We start from the raw sequence: 15,379 nt of genomic DNA, 5'->3' as shown, positions 1-15,379 counted from the left end.
TTGAGCGCCTGGCGCTAAGATTAGGCCAAATTAGTTTTGTCGTTGAACAGGTGGTGGTGTTACTACTTGAAGTTTGTTTTCTCTATGGTATCTTGCTTTAGCATGAGTTTACACGTAGCTAAGGGGATACCTATGCTAGCATTGTGAGCCAGCAGAGAAGGTGAATGTTGAACTGTGTAGCCATCTCGGTAAGAGATGACCGACAATTTAGGACTGTTAGTGAGTTAGTGGAGCCAGAGTCTAGGGGCTTTAACGCAGCTTGGCTATCCGAGAAGATGCTTATATCATTAGTTGATATAACGTTTTCTCTAAGAGACTTAAGTTTAGCCTATCTGAGTATACGCCTCCACCAACCCCATCCTCTGTTTTTGATCGGTCTGTATAAAAGTTTAAAGGATCACCGTTCAAAAATGATGTATTCTTCCAAGAAGACCTGGGAGGTATAGTCACTTTGAAGCTATAGTTATTAAACTGAGGATAGGGTATGGTGTAGTCAATATTACTGTTTATAGTTCTGAACGAGTTCAAAATAGTGGTGTGGCCAATTCCATTATTGATCCACAGATAGGAGGCTTGAAGCCGTATTGCTGTATTAGCGGAGGTTCGCTTGCTGAAAATTTCCAGCGGTATTAGATGGAACAGAACATCAAGGGAGGCAGAGGGGGTAAAGCGAAGTGATTTTCCCATACACAGGCAGGCTGTTCCTTGGACTTGCTGAGTTTATCGCGATTTGTCGCTATATCTAGAGACGTCCACCATACCGCTACTCCATAAGTAAAGATCGGCCTTATGACCGAGATATATAGCCAGTGTGTAATGCGGCCTTGTTTATTCTCTCTTGAATTTAGGTTTTCAACTTAAATTCTTATCCAAAATGAGACTCAAGTATTTTGCTTGTTCAGAGAATTTAAGTAGTACACCGTTTATGAGAGAAGGGTCAAGGTCGGTTTTTTGTGGTCTTACGCCTAGTCCACACCGATTTGCTTATCTGGTGAGCTTATTTAAAGCGTTTTGTAAGAGTTCTTTTAGTATATTGGAATGTTTACCCGTTAATTCAATAGCAACATCGTGCGCATAAGCAAACACTCTGTATCCCTCTCTTTCTAGAGTAATTTGTAATTCATTTATTACTAAGTTCCAAAGGAGAGGGGATAGGACACCACCTTGTGGCGTACCTCTGCTGACACTCCTATGTGCATTATCAGCATCTGATTAATCAATTCACTGATCGACTTATCTACCTTCAGAGATGTCAATACAGTAAAATTGCAGATGTGACGACATTGTTAAATGCACCTTCTATATCTAAGAAGGCAACTAAGGTGTAGTCTTTATGATGGAGGGAATATTCGATTGTACGTACTATACTGTGTAGATCCGTTTCAACTGTTTTCCCTTTGCTGTAGGCGTGTTGAGCCTTTAAAAGGAGGGACTTATCAATACTTGTCCTTAGGTGGATATCGATCAAACGTTCAAAAGTTTTGAGAAGGAATGATGATAAGCTGATAGGTCTTAGGTTTTTAGGGTTAACGAAGCAGGATTTTCCAGCTTTTGGAATAAAAAAAACTACAGCTATGGCTAAAATAATTTTTCAATTTAAGTAAAAACTAACAAGTCAAAGTTAATAGACAGTTTTAATAAATATGATTTAAAATCATGAAAATAATATTTTTATTTTTAAAATCATTAAATGAAAATAAAAATAAAAATGAACCAGCATAGTGTTCAAATATGCGTTTCGCATTTTCATTTAATGATTTTAAAAATAAAAATATTATTTTCATGATTTTAAATCATATTTATTAAAATAATTGGTGTTCGGAACAAACAGTTCGACTGTTCCCATTTCATCTTCTTAATAGACAGGTTCATGCAACATAAGGGACTTCATTTGCAGTCAACTTATTCTTTGAACTTAAATTTTGAAAAAGGAAACTAGTTAGTTTTTCAAGTGTCATGAATTTCAAATTCAGAACTTTACTTCGCAAACTTCTACTTTAAGTTCATAGTACAAAAAGTACCAACAAAATTATTGTCTACAAAACACACCTCATGAAAGTTACAAGTCCATTATGATTTGATTACTTATTTCTTTGTCAAATTTACAAGAAACTTTTTTACCGGAAGCAATAAATGAAGTTGTGGAAAAAATAAATAAGTCATAGAGAATAAAGTTCAGCTTTCAGTTGAATGAAAAACTTGATCAATTGTCATTTTGACATAATTTGACTTGACTTGATAGTTAGTGGGATTTTTCTTAACTAACTTTCCAGTCAAGTTTCCAATAAAGTAGGCTTTATTGAAAGGCAATTTTTTGACAGCTGGCCAATCAGATACCAGAAACTTGCTTTATGTCATGTCAAAATATTCAATTCATAATTTTATCAGTACACAGAAGATATTTACTATACAGTGCACTGAATTTATGGATAATTACAATTTACAAAGAAAAATCTCATAACATTATTTTATGTACATGCTTTTGCAATAGCTGATTCAAAATAGATGGTTTGTCAAAAAAAGAAATCCAAAGATATTCAAGAATGGGGGCATTCATTAAATTAGTGACTACGTAGTCAAGTCATTCTGATTGGTTAAATGAACCTACAAAAGAGCTGAAAATTCCCATCCGACGTAGTGTACACATTTCGGTTTTAAAGTTAGTGGACAATGATTTTTACGTTTCACAACCAGCTGCTCGGTTCGGTATCTAAAAATCCACATACCCAGGATAGCCTATCTATCATTAAATGCCAATGTAAGATATGTTCAGTGTTCACTACCAAACTCATTAAACCAGTGTTTAAACTTGGAGATGACAGTATAATAAGGGGTTATTCCAATAAGCACTTGACAATTTTCCCAATAGGAGAATGCACGTCGCTTTTGATTTTGTATGCGTTAAGCTAAGATCCTAACGCAAAACAAGACAATGCCCAATACTTGAAAATGTCCTGGAATTGACTCATTTGGATCGTTGATTATGGACGCCTCAACTTTAGCAACCGCAAATTCGACTAACCCGTTTTCTCACTGATACGGAAAAATCGTACCACGAATAGTATATTAGGGCCTGAATTCAAATAAATAAATTGGGTGGCGCAACAGTCTGTTGATAAGTAGGGCCTATTGACTTACAATTCTCAACCATTCCTGTGTGCGACTACTTCTGTCAGCGATGGGGGATCTACAGTCTCTGGTTCGTTCACTTTACAATGATGAAAATGGACAGGTTCAGACCACATAAGCGACTTCATTTCCAGTCAACTGAGTTCTTTGAAGGTAAATTTTGATCAATGCAAACTTTAAACTCGGAACTTCAGTTGATCGTGCAAAATATTCTAAAAACATGACTGGTTCTAGTTTGGTGAGTGCCCCTAGTTTGGTGAGTGCCCCTAATGTTCAGTTTTCAGTCGAATACAAAATTATGATAAGCTGTCATTTTGACATAAGGGTAATTGACTTGATAGCTAGGGAGATTTGTTTACTTACTTTCCAGTCAGATTTCCATTAACTAGCCAATCAATTGCTAGAAATTTACCTTAGGGACCAGTTATAGCTATCATTGAAATCGATCCGGAAAAATCTTTGAATCGATATTTGACGGTGTTTCCCTTTGATTAGAAATGAAAATTATATATTGATCAATCGGAAATCAAGTCTTATAACGCATTTATTTTTCTCTAAAAATGTATTTCTTTATTTTCCGGACAGAAATTAATTTTCCTGAACAGCCTACACTTTTATGTTCAAAAGTGAAACGAATCGTTCCACTGATTTGTGTTCTAATTTCGCACAATTCCAATGAAAGATTTTTATCAGTAAACATTTTTCGGTGGTTTTCAATCAGGAATTATTATTATTTTCAATGACAGAAATTTTAAATGATAGCTATAAACGACCTGCCAAAACAATCCAATGTTTGTTTTCAATGATAAAAACCAATGATAGCTATAACTCACACCTAAGAACAGCTGACTCAAAAAGCAATCCAAAAGTATCCTACAATTTATGGTATACATATGTATGTATGTGGGTATCTGACAGAACAATTGATTCCAAATTTGGTTGAATTTGAAGGAACTCGAATATTATTGAATTATTTCATTTAACAATAATTTTGGACCTCGAAATCAAAATATACGCGTGCTTTTTGTGAAAAGTTGAAAATTGTTTTACTTTTTTGACAGCTAACTCAATTTGGATATCTAACTCGTTTAATAAGATGTCTTTAAATCTAACTATCCAGGATAGCCTATCGAACACGAGATTGAACGCAGCCAATAGGGCCTACCAATAATCAAATTTAGAGTGGGCTTTAAAACTTGGAAAAGAATACCATATATTGTAAGGATCACAAATAATAAACCATAAGGGACCGGTAAAAAAACCATCAGTAAAATTTAAAACAGGAGGAATCTGAAATGTTTTACTGACGAGCGTTTATACCAGTCAGTAAATTTAAGTAATGATAAATTTAATGAAATGTTGTTTTCTTTCGATTATAACATCGTGCTTCGCTCCTTAGACAATTTTTTTACTGTTGCTTTCGTCAGTAAAATGTTTAATGATGTGATCGGAACAGTAAAAAGCTGGAACACCAAAAGTGAAACGAAATGGAATTTTATTTGCCTTTTGACAGAATGAAATTTCATCATTAAAAAAATTAAAATGGATTTATAAATTAAATAAAACTTTAAATGCATTGTTTCTTTTTAAAAAAATACTTAAATATAAGATTCATTTTATTGCATCAATCTTTTGCTAGAAATTAATCTGTAACATGTTCAAAAACTAAAAACAAGAATTTTACTGATGGATTTTCGGATAGCTATAACCGGCCCCTAATGTTAAGTTCAGTTTTTGTTTGATTTCAAAACATAAATGGTTTATTGTTAAGAGTCGACTTTAATATATAGGTCAAAGTATGTATCGTTTATTAATAAGAGTTCATAGCATATTGGTCAATTTCACGGAAATTTTAAACTCAATATTAAATTTTATTATTAGTAAGGCCCAATGACTTTACTGACTATTGACAATGACAGTTCGATGAATAGTAAAAGGGTGTATTCACAAGTTAAATTCAAAGTTGTCAAGTCGCTTCTAGAAAACCCGATACTCAAGGCTTTTAAAGATTCCATAATTACGTTGACTATACGTAAAAAATAGGAAAAAAAATATTTTTCACTTTTCTTAGCCCTTTACCACAGCTCAAAGTTTTGAAAAACAGGCGAAATGGTCACTTTTTTTTTGTCGGCTCTGTAACTCTAAAAGTATAAATCATACAAAAAAGTATTCCCGACAAAAAAGAAAGACAATTTGATTTCCTATGGAAATAACACTAAAAACTTGAAATTGCGATGAGTCGTTCTCAAGATATTTTTTAAAAAGCATCCTAAGAATACTACCTGAAGCCATTTTTTTTTTGAATACCTACCAAGTCATGAATGTACGGAATTTCGTAGTGAGGTTCCGATTTGGTTGATCGGTCGCAAGTGCAGCTAGTGGTCGATGAAAAATGGACTTCGCGGGCCACTCTATAGTTTGCATCTGTATTTATTTAAGAGTGCAATAATTATTTAAGCTCAGTCGTTCATTGAACTGGTAAGAAGCAACACGTTTTCGTTTCTCTATCAAATACCTACAATTCAAAATGTTGAACTCGACAAGATTCCGACTGTCCTATCTTTGGAGCAACGTGCCTTATAAATAAAAGAGTGTTACCGACAATTGCTGAAGTTATAAAACACATCATTTTTGTGAGAAATTAACAAAAAAAATAAAAATAATGGAAAGCAGCCATCCATCACATAAATATTCGAAACCCTAGGACTTGACATTATTGACGTATGGAAGACTGCATCTTTGCCTTCAGTGACAATACAACGCGTAAAACAACAAATGAAAAGTATCTATGATAAATATTTGCATTTTTTGAGATGCCCAAAATCGAAACAAAATGAAAACTATAAAAACAACTTACAAGACTGGAAAAATAAATCTCTTTCTATATTATTTGATATTTGTTCGTACAAGTGCGTAAATTTAAATAACTGTATTTGTCCAAGAGATAAGAAAGTTCCCCTACTAGAAAGATCTTTTCTTTTAGATCGAAGAAATGACAGAAAAATGGCTATAGGCGGGTTGGACCTTTTGGAAACCAAAAACTAAAGGAAAAAAGTTTGAGCAAAAAAAAATCAAGTGAGAAGGTACTAACACAAGAAACTTTGACGACATCATCAACTAGCACAAAAATTAGATCAATATCAAGATCTCAATCAAAACCTCCAATTTGCCCACCTACTGATTATGATAATGACCCACAGCCAAGTCATTCTTCAAAATGCCAAGAAATTAGTGTAAGAAATCGGTTATGTCTTCCAAATTTGGCAAGAGCAGTTGCGAGTGCAGTTTTACAGGATGTTGACTTGGTAACCACAGCAAATGTCGAAAACGTCATAGATAGAAGTAAATTTCGCAGCGCCAGAAAACGATAAAGAGAAGCTCTCCAAACTAAAGACTGTCTTTCAAACATTGAAAGCATTTATTTCGATGGAAGAAAAGACAGGACATTAGTTAGTGAAAAACGAGGCCAACGATTTTACAGAGTGACTAAAGTAATGGAACATATTTCACTAATAACGGAGCCGGGTTCAAACTACCTAGGACATCTTACCATGTTCTCTGGAAAAGGCAAAACTATAGCGGATTCTATTAACTCCTTTCTTGCATACAGAACTGGATTTAAGTAAACTGTCTGTTGTTAATTGCGATGGTACTGCTACAAATACTGGTTGGAAAAGTGGGGTTCTCCGGCTAATGGAGTTGAAGCTTGGGAGACCACCAAATTGGATGGAGCTACATAAGGACCTCAAATCTATTTAGGACACATTGGAAAGGCGCTGGAAAATGTTTGTGACCTTCCTGTTATTGAGTTTTTACCAGTCCCAGCGAACCTACCTGCTTTGTCAAAAAAACTAAGATACTTTAAGTACGGATCAAAAATATTTGTATCAAATGTTTGACGCTATAAGTAAAGGATCCTGTCCTAGAAATCTCTCCAACCGAAACCCATGAAAAATGTCACACTCTAGGTGGTTGACAACTGCCAATAGAATTCTAAGGTTTTATGTTGCCACATCTAAACCGAGTGAAAACTTAAAAATAATTGCAGAATACATTGTAAAGGTGTATGGCCCAGTTTGGTTCAGTGTGAAAAAAGGCAGTTCTTTCCAAAATGGTCCGAGTCACGTTTTCGAGTTAGTAAATTTGTCAAGATGCTTCAATTCAAGCGTAAGAGAAATAATTGACCCGTTATTCAACGCAATTCTTATTTTGTACATCCGGAGAACATATTAATGGCAATGCTTTGTGATGAAAGACCTAACATCAGAGAACTGGGGAAAAGGAGGAAATGAGTGATCAGGATTTAGAAGGCATTCTACAAAAAAAAACTCTAATCGACATGTCATTTCCAAAGCGCTGCGTGAAGATGGTGACCGAAGCTTCAAGTACAGTAGCTGGTGAAAAAGCAAGAGACGGGCTTATAACATCAAGAATATATTTGCGAAGTATTTTGCCGTTTTTCCCCACAAAAAGAAATTTTAACATTAAACACTAAAAATGAAGGTATATTAAGGCTAGTTTTTCAATTATTTATGAATTTTTAAGATTTTATTAATAAGTTTTGTTGTGTTTTTTGTCAATATACTTTTTTATTTCTCCATACATTGACACCCTAATGTAGGTACATATACTGTACACTGTACAGTACATATTAAGTTGATAACAAGTTAAATGAATGTATTTATTGTCAGCCGATAGCTGACAAAACTTTGTATGTATATAATAATAATAAATAAAAATGCACGAATTGATGCATGAATAGTTCACCTAAGTACTCAAAACAAACAAAAATCTGCACTTCAGATAAAGACTATAAATGATATGAACTTTGATGTGTGGGTTTCTTTACACTCCCTGCTATTATTATCTATTTATTGCATGTCTACACGTTTTTCGTTTTAATCTTAAAAGTTTTCGATAAGCAATTGAAATTTCAATTTTAAATAATGTGTTTTCAAGAGAAACTGTTAGAAACAATTTTCTGTTTAGAAAAAAAAATTAAATAATTGAAAAATTAATGCCGAAAAAAACACTGATCTTGGATCTTTCCCAATTTTTATTTCATTTGATCGTTATTTACTTCGTGGTTACACATTAGTTTTTTAGTTTTAATCATGCATTTATAATTTTGAAGCATATAAGGCTTAAAACAAAGAAGGCTCTTTAAAATTTTAGGTTGCCATCTATGGATATCAAGAAACCTCTTGAGAATTGTAGGTTGATATTCTTTTGGAATATGTAAACAAAACCTGTTCATAATTCAACAAAATGCCATTATGGTAAATTATGATTTGATAAACAAGTTTCTGATGTTGACGTAAAAACTTAGACTAAAACTAGTAAACAATTAGAACTTAAAGCAAAAGAGGTAAGTGACCTATTTATCCAGGAAAGGTATTCTCCCTTTTGTCAGTTAGCTTCCCATAAATGATAACAGAGCTAAGGTTCCTTCTATGTCAAGCATTTGATTTTACGGCTTTTAATACTATGTACAACTTTAACGTACGCTCTGGGTTAAGGACACATTTTTAACGCATTTTTTTTCAATAAAATCTTCTACTATCTGTTTCAAAGTATATTTCAATCTGTAAAAATAACCTTTACATTTCAATTTTTTTCAAAATACCAAGGATATTTAAAAGAACCGATGTAAAAAAGGGTGTTTTGAAATCTCGTGCAGGTAATTAATTTAAATGTGAAGCAATGTCTATCTTAATTGTAATATCAATCGATTTTTAATACAAAACTAAATGAAGCAATATGTTAGCTTCAATCAATTTTCAACTTTTCTTCCCTGATAGGTTTTTTTTCAGTTTTTATATTTTCTTAGAAAATGATTAATTCATACAAAACATGGAAAGCGAATAAATCGTATGCATTCATTAAAAAGTAGGCGGGCTACTTCCAGTCATTTTTTAATGGAAGACACTGAAAAACATTGAAGGAAATGTTTTGAGTCGTGATAAAATCGATTGAAATGTTAAGAAAATATTGCACATGTCTTCAGTATCTTGTATATTATTAAATATTAAATACAAAACTACACTTATACATACATATGTACATGCACGTTAAATTAATTAGTATTTATCGCTACAAAATTATCTTTTTGATAATAATTGGAATCCAGTCAATTGCCAACTGGTGGTTATTATAAAATAAAAAGCAAGGATTTTAAATGGCCTTGACTGTGCAATTATTGCAACACAAATATTAAAAGAAAAGTTAGGCCAATAGGTACCTGCATTTTATTGAGAATATCATTCATTACACTCACCTTACCTTGAGAATCAGCTTCTGTGAAGACAGGGAAACATGTAATATGGGGACTGTTACACTTATTTTTTGTCTTTATCATTTTCCAGAAAGTTCAATGCAATTCAAATTTTATTTGAAATAAGCCAAAAGTCCAAAAACAATCTCCCAATCTTTAATGAGCTTTATATTAAAATGTTCACGTTATCGTGAGTTTGTTATTATTTATTTTAAATTAAACATTTTATCACAGAAATGAGCGCCAACTAATTATATTTTACTGACAAAAACGTGTTTCAGATGTAAAATTGGGTCTTAGAAAATATTTGGTGAAAACTCACTTAGAATGTCTTTTAGACTTAAAAAATAATGGCTAATGTAGACATTTTTTCTATTTTTAAGGTGCTTCAATCTTATTTACACTGCATCAAAAAATTGCACGTACATCAATCAAATTCAAATAAAATTATTACATTTAATGTACTTATAACCTAATCCACGTACCGATTGACTTTATTTTGAACAAAAAATGATACATAGATGTAAGTACAGTATTAATAGGTAACACAAATTTCGACCTTTCTTCTTATAACTTTTTTTTTTATAAACATATGTTTCTATAAGTATAAAAAAATTGCACGTACACCAAACAAATGTACGTACACTGTTGTTTTTTTTCTACAAAAATGAAATAACGGTTCTTTTCCAAGCCAAAAACTCGTACGATCATGAGATTGAATCTCCTACTCAGTCTGTTATGTTTAATTGATCTGGCTAAAAGTGTTTTTTTTTTGCGTTTTAAAAATTTTTTTTAGTTATGGAATCATCACATAAAAAAGTTCCTATTGAAATAAAAAAACAAATTGTGGATCTTAAAAAGTATGGAAAAAGTTATTCTGAAATTTCATCCATTGTTAAGAGATCAAAATCAACTATTCAATGCGTGATAAAAAATTATGAAAAAAACAAAAGCTTCGAAATGGCCCGAGGAAGAGGTCGAAAAAAAAATTTTAAATGACAAAATGGAACGCAAAATCGTACGAATGGTGAAGGTTGACCCAAAAATAAGTGCTCCTAAGATAGCTGCAGAAATCACAATAAGTCATGGAATATCACTAAACCCACAAACAGTCCGGAACGTATTGCATTCAAAGGGTTATCAAGGACGTGCAATAAGAAAAAAGCCTTATATTTCGAAGACAAACGTGCAAAAGCGTTTGGACTATGCAAATGCGTATGTTTCGAAGCCGGATGATTTCTGGAAAAACGTGATATTCCTTGACGAGAGTAAGTTCAACATTTTTGGGTCGGATGGAAGAAGGTTTGTGTGGCGGCAACCAAACACGGCCTTGGAGACAAAAAATATGCAGCCAACAGTAAAGCATGGAGGCGGAAATGTCATGGTCTGGGGAGCGATGGGGGCTAGCGGGGTGAAAAATTTAGTATTTGTTGAGTCAACGATGGATAAAATGGTTTATCTGCAAATACTAAAAGATAACTTAAAAGCCAGCGCTAATAAAATGGGCTTAAGCGAGGAATTTGCATTAGTACAAGACAACGACCCTAAGCATTCCTCAAGGCTTGTAAAAGAATGGCTGTTGTATAATGTGAAATCGCAGTTGCCTCATCCTCCTCAATCCCCAGATCTAAATCCCATCGAACATCTTTGGGATTATTTGGAAAAGAAAATCCGACAATCGGAAATAAGAAACAAAAATCAACTGAAAGCCGTTTTAAATGAAGAATGGAACAAAATTCCACCGGAAGTGACTTCAAAACTAGTCCTGTCCATGCAAAACCGTTTAAAGAATGTTATTAAGGCAAAAGGTTACCATACTAGGTACTAAACGAAGCAATTAACTAATAAACTTTAAAGTGTATGTGCAATTTTTTGATGTTAATTTTAGTTTCTTCCCTTTTTGTTATTGTTTTTTTATTCCTATGAAGTCTATGTAACTGAATTTTATTTTGTTTTTACTTCTATCATAATAAAGAAAATAATTAATGAAAAAATAAATATATAATAAATATTTTTGATAAAGTATGTGCATTTTTTCACTAAACAGTCAGATGTACGTGCAATTTTTTGATGCAGTGTATATAAAAAATAGGTATACACCTGAGTTAACCATTAATTTTCTTAATCCGAAACATAGAAACCAGAATAAAGTTGTTTGATTGGTCAGCAACAGCATTACCCAACGAATTTCTAATGTCTCAAGAAACCCAAATTGTCTTAACGTTTGGATAGCCAAAAAGATTAATGTTTTAATTTGTTCTTAACTTTTTTTTTATATAATAAACACACACTTAAGGGGATATTACTACCCTTATTATGCAGACACAGTGTGAGCACTAGAAAAGGGAAAGAAAGGTTGAAAGGAGATGTCGGTTCACATTGGTTTTGAATTCCTGAATATTGCAATAGTTGGAAAAGACAGAGTGTGGTAAGGAATTCCACATTCGCGTAGTACGACTAAAAAAAGAATCTCTATACTTGACGGTACGACCGAAGATGGGCTCGAGGGTATATTGATGAGCATTCCTAGAAGCGCGAGTATTACGGTTGAACTGTTTAAGGGGAGGAATGCAGCTGGCTATTTCTCTAGAGCATAAACCATTAAAATAACGGTAAAAGATGGTGAGACAAGAAACATTCTGAAGATAGTCAAGTGACGTAAATGAGCTTATGATGGTAATATCACCAATCAACATAAATGCTCTACGTTCAATACTGTCCAAGAGGCTTAAGTAAGTTGCAGGAGCACCAGCCCAGATATGGGAGTTATACTCAAGATTTGGACGTATATAAGTCTTGTAAATAACAGACAGATCTTGCATCGCCTTAGACAACCCAAACATCTTGCGGCATTTTTGGCGACATCGCGTATGTGATCGTTCCACAAAAGGTGGTTAGTGATACACATACCGAGAATATCGAGATGTTCAGTTTCCTCGATGCAAGTGCCATCTATTGATAATGGCAAGGGGGGTATATCTCGCTTTAACGATACAAGACAGCATTGCACGTTTTCGAAGCATTAAATTCCACGCGGTTTTTTATTCTATTATTGAACAATACTGTTAAGGTTGGAATTTAATGAGCTTATCATATTTTGTCGTTGCAGTTCCACATTCGAAGGTGAGGGATGTGATTCTGGAAAGTAATATGAAAAGCTAAGAGTACTATCGTCAGCGAAACAATGTATTGGATTAGATGTTGCAGACAGGAGATCATTAATAAAATGAGAAAGAGTGTTAGAGATAAAACAGAGCCCTGGGGCACACCAGCATTTATTTTATGGTTTTCAGACTTGAATCCATCCAATACTACTTGTATTGAACGATCCGAAAGGTAATTACTAATCCAATGAAGCAGGGATTCGTGAAAACCAAAAGCACGCATTTTCGATGCTTTGAAAATTTCAAGTGCAATAATCTTACTTTCTCCAAAACGATGTAAAGATTTGCTCCACTGTTCGGTGATATGAACCATGAGATCACCAGTAGACCTATTGCTACTAAAGCCGTATTGTCGGTCATTAAAAAACTTCCGTTCTTCAAGATATTTTTTGAGCTGATAATTAATCAGTGTTTCCATGACCTTGGAAAGAAGGAACGTAAGTGCAATCGGTCGGTAGTTAGAAAGTGAGGAAGATTCACATTGGACAAATGCCGCTTTCCATCCGCTCGGAACGAGACCTGAGGAGTAAGACAGTTGAAAAGGCTTACGCAGTGGTTTTGCCACCGTTGAAGAACACCTCTTCAAAACAATAGCGGGGAGACCATCCGCACCAGCTGATTTATGAATGTTGAGATCTTTAAGAACTCTTGCCACAGTATGAGTGCGATAAAAGGTTGGTCCCATAGAATCACTAACTCGCTCAAGTACAGACTGAGTCATAACACTCACTGGCAGATCCCACACAAAAAGAAGCTATTATGCCGTCTTTCTTGACATCACTTCAAAATCTGTCTAAAACAGAAATATATTTGCAACTAGAGAGAAATAATACTCTAAGCTTTTAATGAAGATGTCAAACTTTCATCTATCTTTTTTACTCTCATACTTAATATTCTTTCATACAAGAACTTTCAGTTCTAGAAAATAAAAAAAATAAATAATATGCCAAGTCATTCAACCGAACAATCACAGTTAATTTAACTGGCATTATTTAATTTTATTCTAGATTCAAGAATCTCCCCTAACAACTTCTAACCTTTTTGAACGCAAATTGAGTTTGTTTTTTTTTTTGTTGAAATATTTCTATGAACGATAAAATTCTGGGAAGCATGATCAATAAGAGGCATTGAAATGAATATACATAATTTTATATTTCGTCGTAGTTCTCTATTGTTTGCATTCACCTTTGGTTCCAGAATTTGAATACCTACACCTTCATTCAAGTGTTATATAATCTTCACAACAAATTTGAATCGTACTGTATAATTTATTTTATTGATTCTTGCACGACAGGTGTTAAGGTGGTAATCGGGATTAAATTTTTCAGACAGCACAATTAGTTTCAACTATAAAATCAGGCGAATTTTCAATCTTTCTACGATCTTCTTAGAATGGAAAATGAAATCCATTCATAAAAAATGTCTAATCTTTCATAACGTCATAACAATAAATTCATATCTTTGTTTTGTTTGCATTTGCATTTGGGCTCTAGTGTCTAGTTCCATTTAAATGAGAAAACAACAAACATGATTAACCCAACCAGCATTGAACTGGAACCGAGTTATGCAAAGCTAAAATGTTCATCGGACCAGACAGACCACAGCAACTGCATGAACATAATCAAGAAATAAAACATTCTTTTCAGCAGCCCCACCAAAATGATCATTTTACGTCTTAATGTTTTCTCTTATTTATTTAAAAGAAAATTGCGTTACATTGATGTGGTCGGTTTGTGGTGCCCATCGCATCGTGTCCAATTTCTAGGCAATTAAGCTTCTCAGGCGTATGATTACTTTTTCCACTCACTGTTTTCAGGTGATCGTTTAGTTTTGTTTTATAATTCAAGACCATTGATCGACCTTGATTGTCGTGTTATCTGGTTTTTAAGTTTGCGCATTGCACTCGCTCACGATCGCACACATTAATTTTTACTTACCTCTTCTTATTGGACATTTTGCCATGACCAATAATCCATAGAGCGGCTGAAATACCAGTTAGGCCGACTATGGCACTTTGGTGCTGGGCCAACTTGCTCAGTGCTGGTGCCATTCTTTTATTTTTATATCGATATTTCGTCGGTACTCCTGTTGTTTTTAATTAGTCACTTGTTATGTTTTGGCTAGATGTACATATATTGGGAGGAGTTTCTTTTTTAAATTTATTTTTGGATAGGTAATTGATGGTGAAATTTGTTCTTCCGGTAAGATTACTTGTTAATTGATGTTTCGCACGATTACGTGTTGTATTTGAAAGGATTTACCAAAGCAATAAAAATTGCTTTGTTTGGGATAGACAAAAGACAAAGAAAAACACGAAGCACTTAAACTTGTTATGTAGTATTACTAAAGTGAAGATTATTTTTTTTAATAAACTAGCGACACCCCACACTCATCGTTAATCACCTCAGGTTCACAATCAAAATTAAATTGCCTATTCCGTCCTAAACTAAAATCGTTTCTGGTCTAGCTAGCTCTAGGTCTTTAACAAGGCGCAAAAACATATATTTTTCCACAAGTACAACAACGATAACGTCAGTCAGCTGAGGTGACAGTTGTCAATTAAAAAATGGAAGCCTTCAGTGATGTTAAAAAAGTAACGAGTATTATATAGTGATGTGACATTTGTTGATTGCAATTGAACGAGTTATGTTTTCGGTAAGGCCACTGTACAGAGAAAGCTCTATAAATTTCTTTATAAAATTGCAGATCTATATAAGTGGAATTATTATTTCTCTTTTTAATGCTACAAAAAACAATAACGACAAATACTGGAGTTTCAATATTTTACATATATGTGTCACTGAAGTCAACC

General features: G+C 33.6%; 1 protein-coding gene across 1 annotated transcript in view; it reads right to left on the bottom strand.

Annotated features, from left to right (window-relative positions):
* The window catches only part of LOC129945361 (ATP-binding cassette sub-family D member 3), a 52,812-nt gene extending 37,767 nt beyond the window's left edge, over positions 1 to 15,045 (bottom strand). Inside the window, exon 1 of the mRNA XM_056055051.1 lies at positions 14,505 to 15,045. Coding sequence (XP_055911026.1) covers positions 14,505 to 14,617 — 113 coding nt within the window. The 5' untranslated portion in view covers positions 14,618 to 15,045. The remainder of the gene's footprint in view (positions 1 to 14,504) is intronic.
* Positions 15,046 to 15,379: the final 334 nt, after the last annotated feature.

This window comes from Eupeodes corollae, chromosome 2 (assembly GCF_945859685.1).
Source record: "Eupeodes corollae chromosome 2, idEupCoro1.1, whole genome shotgun sequence".
NCBI lineage: Eukaryota > Metazoa > Arthropoda > Insecta > Diptera > Syrphidae > Eupeodes > Eupeodes corollae.
Note: the sequence above shows the minus strand (reverse complement) of the source record. Positions and strands in the feature narration are given on the sequence as shown.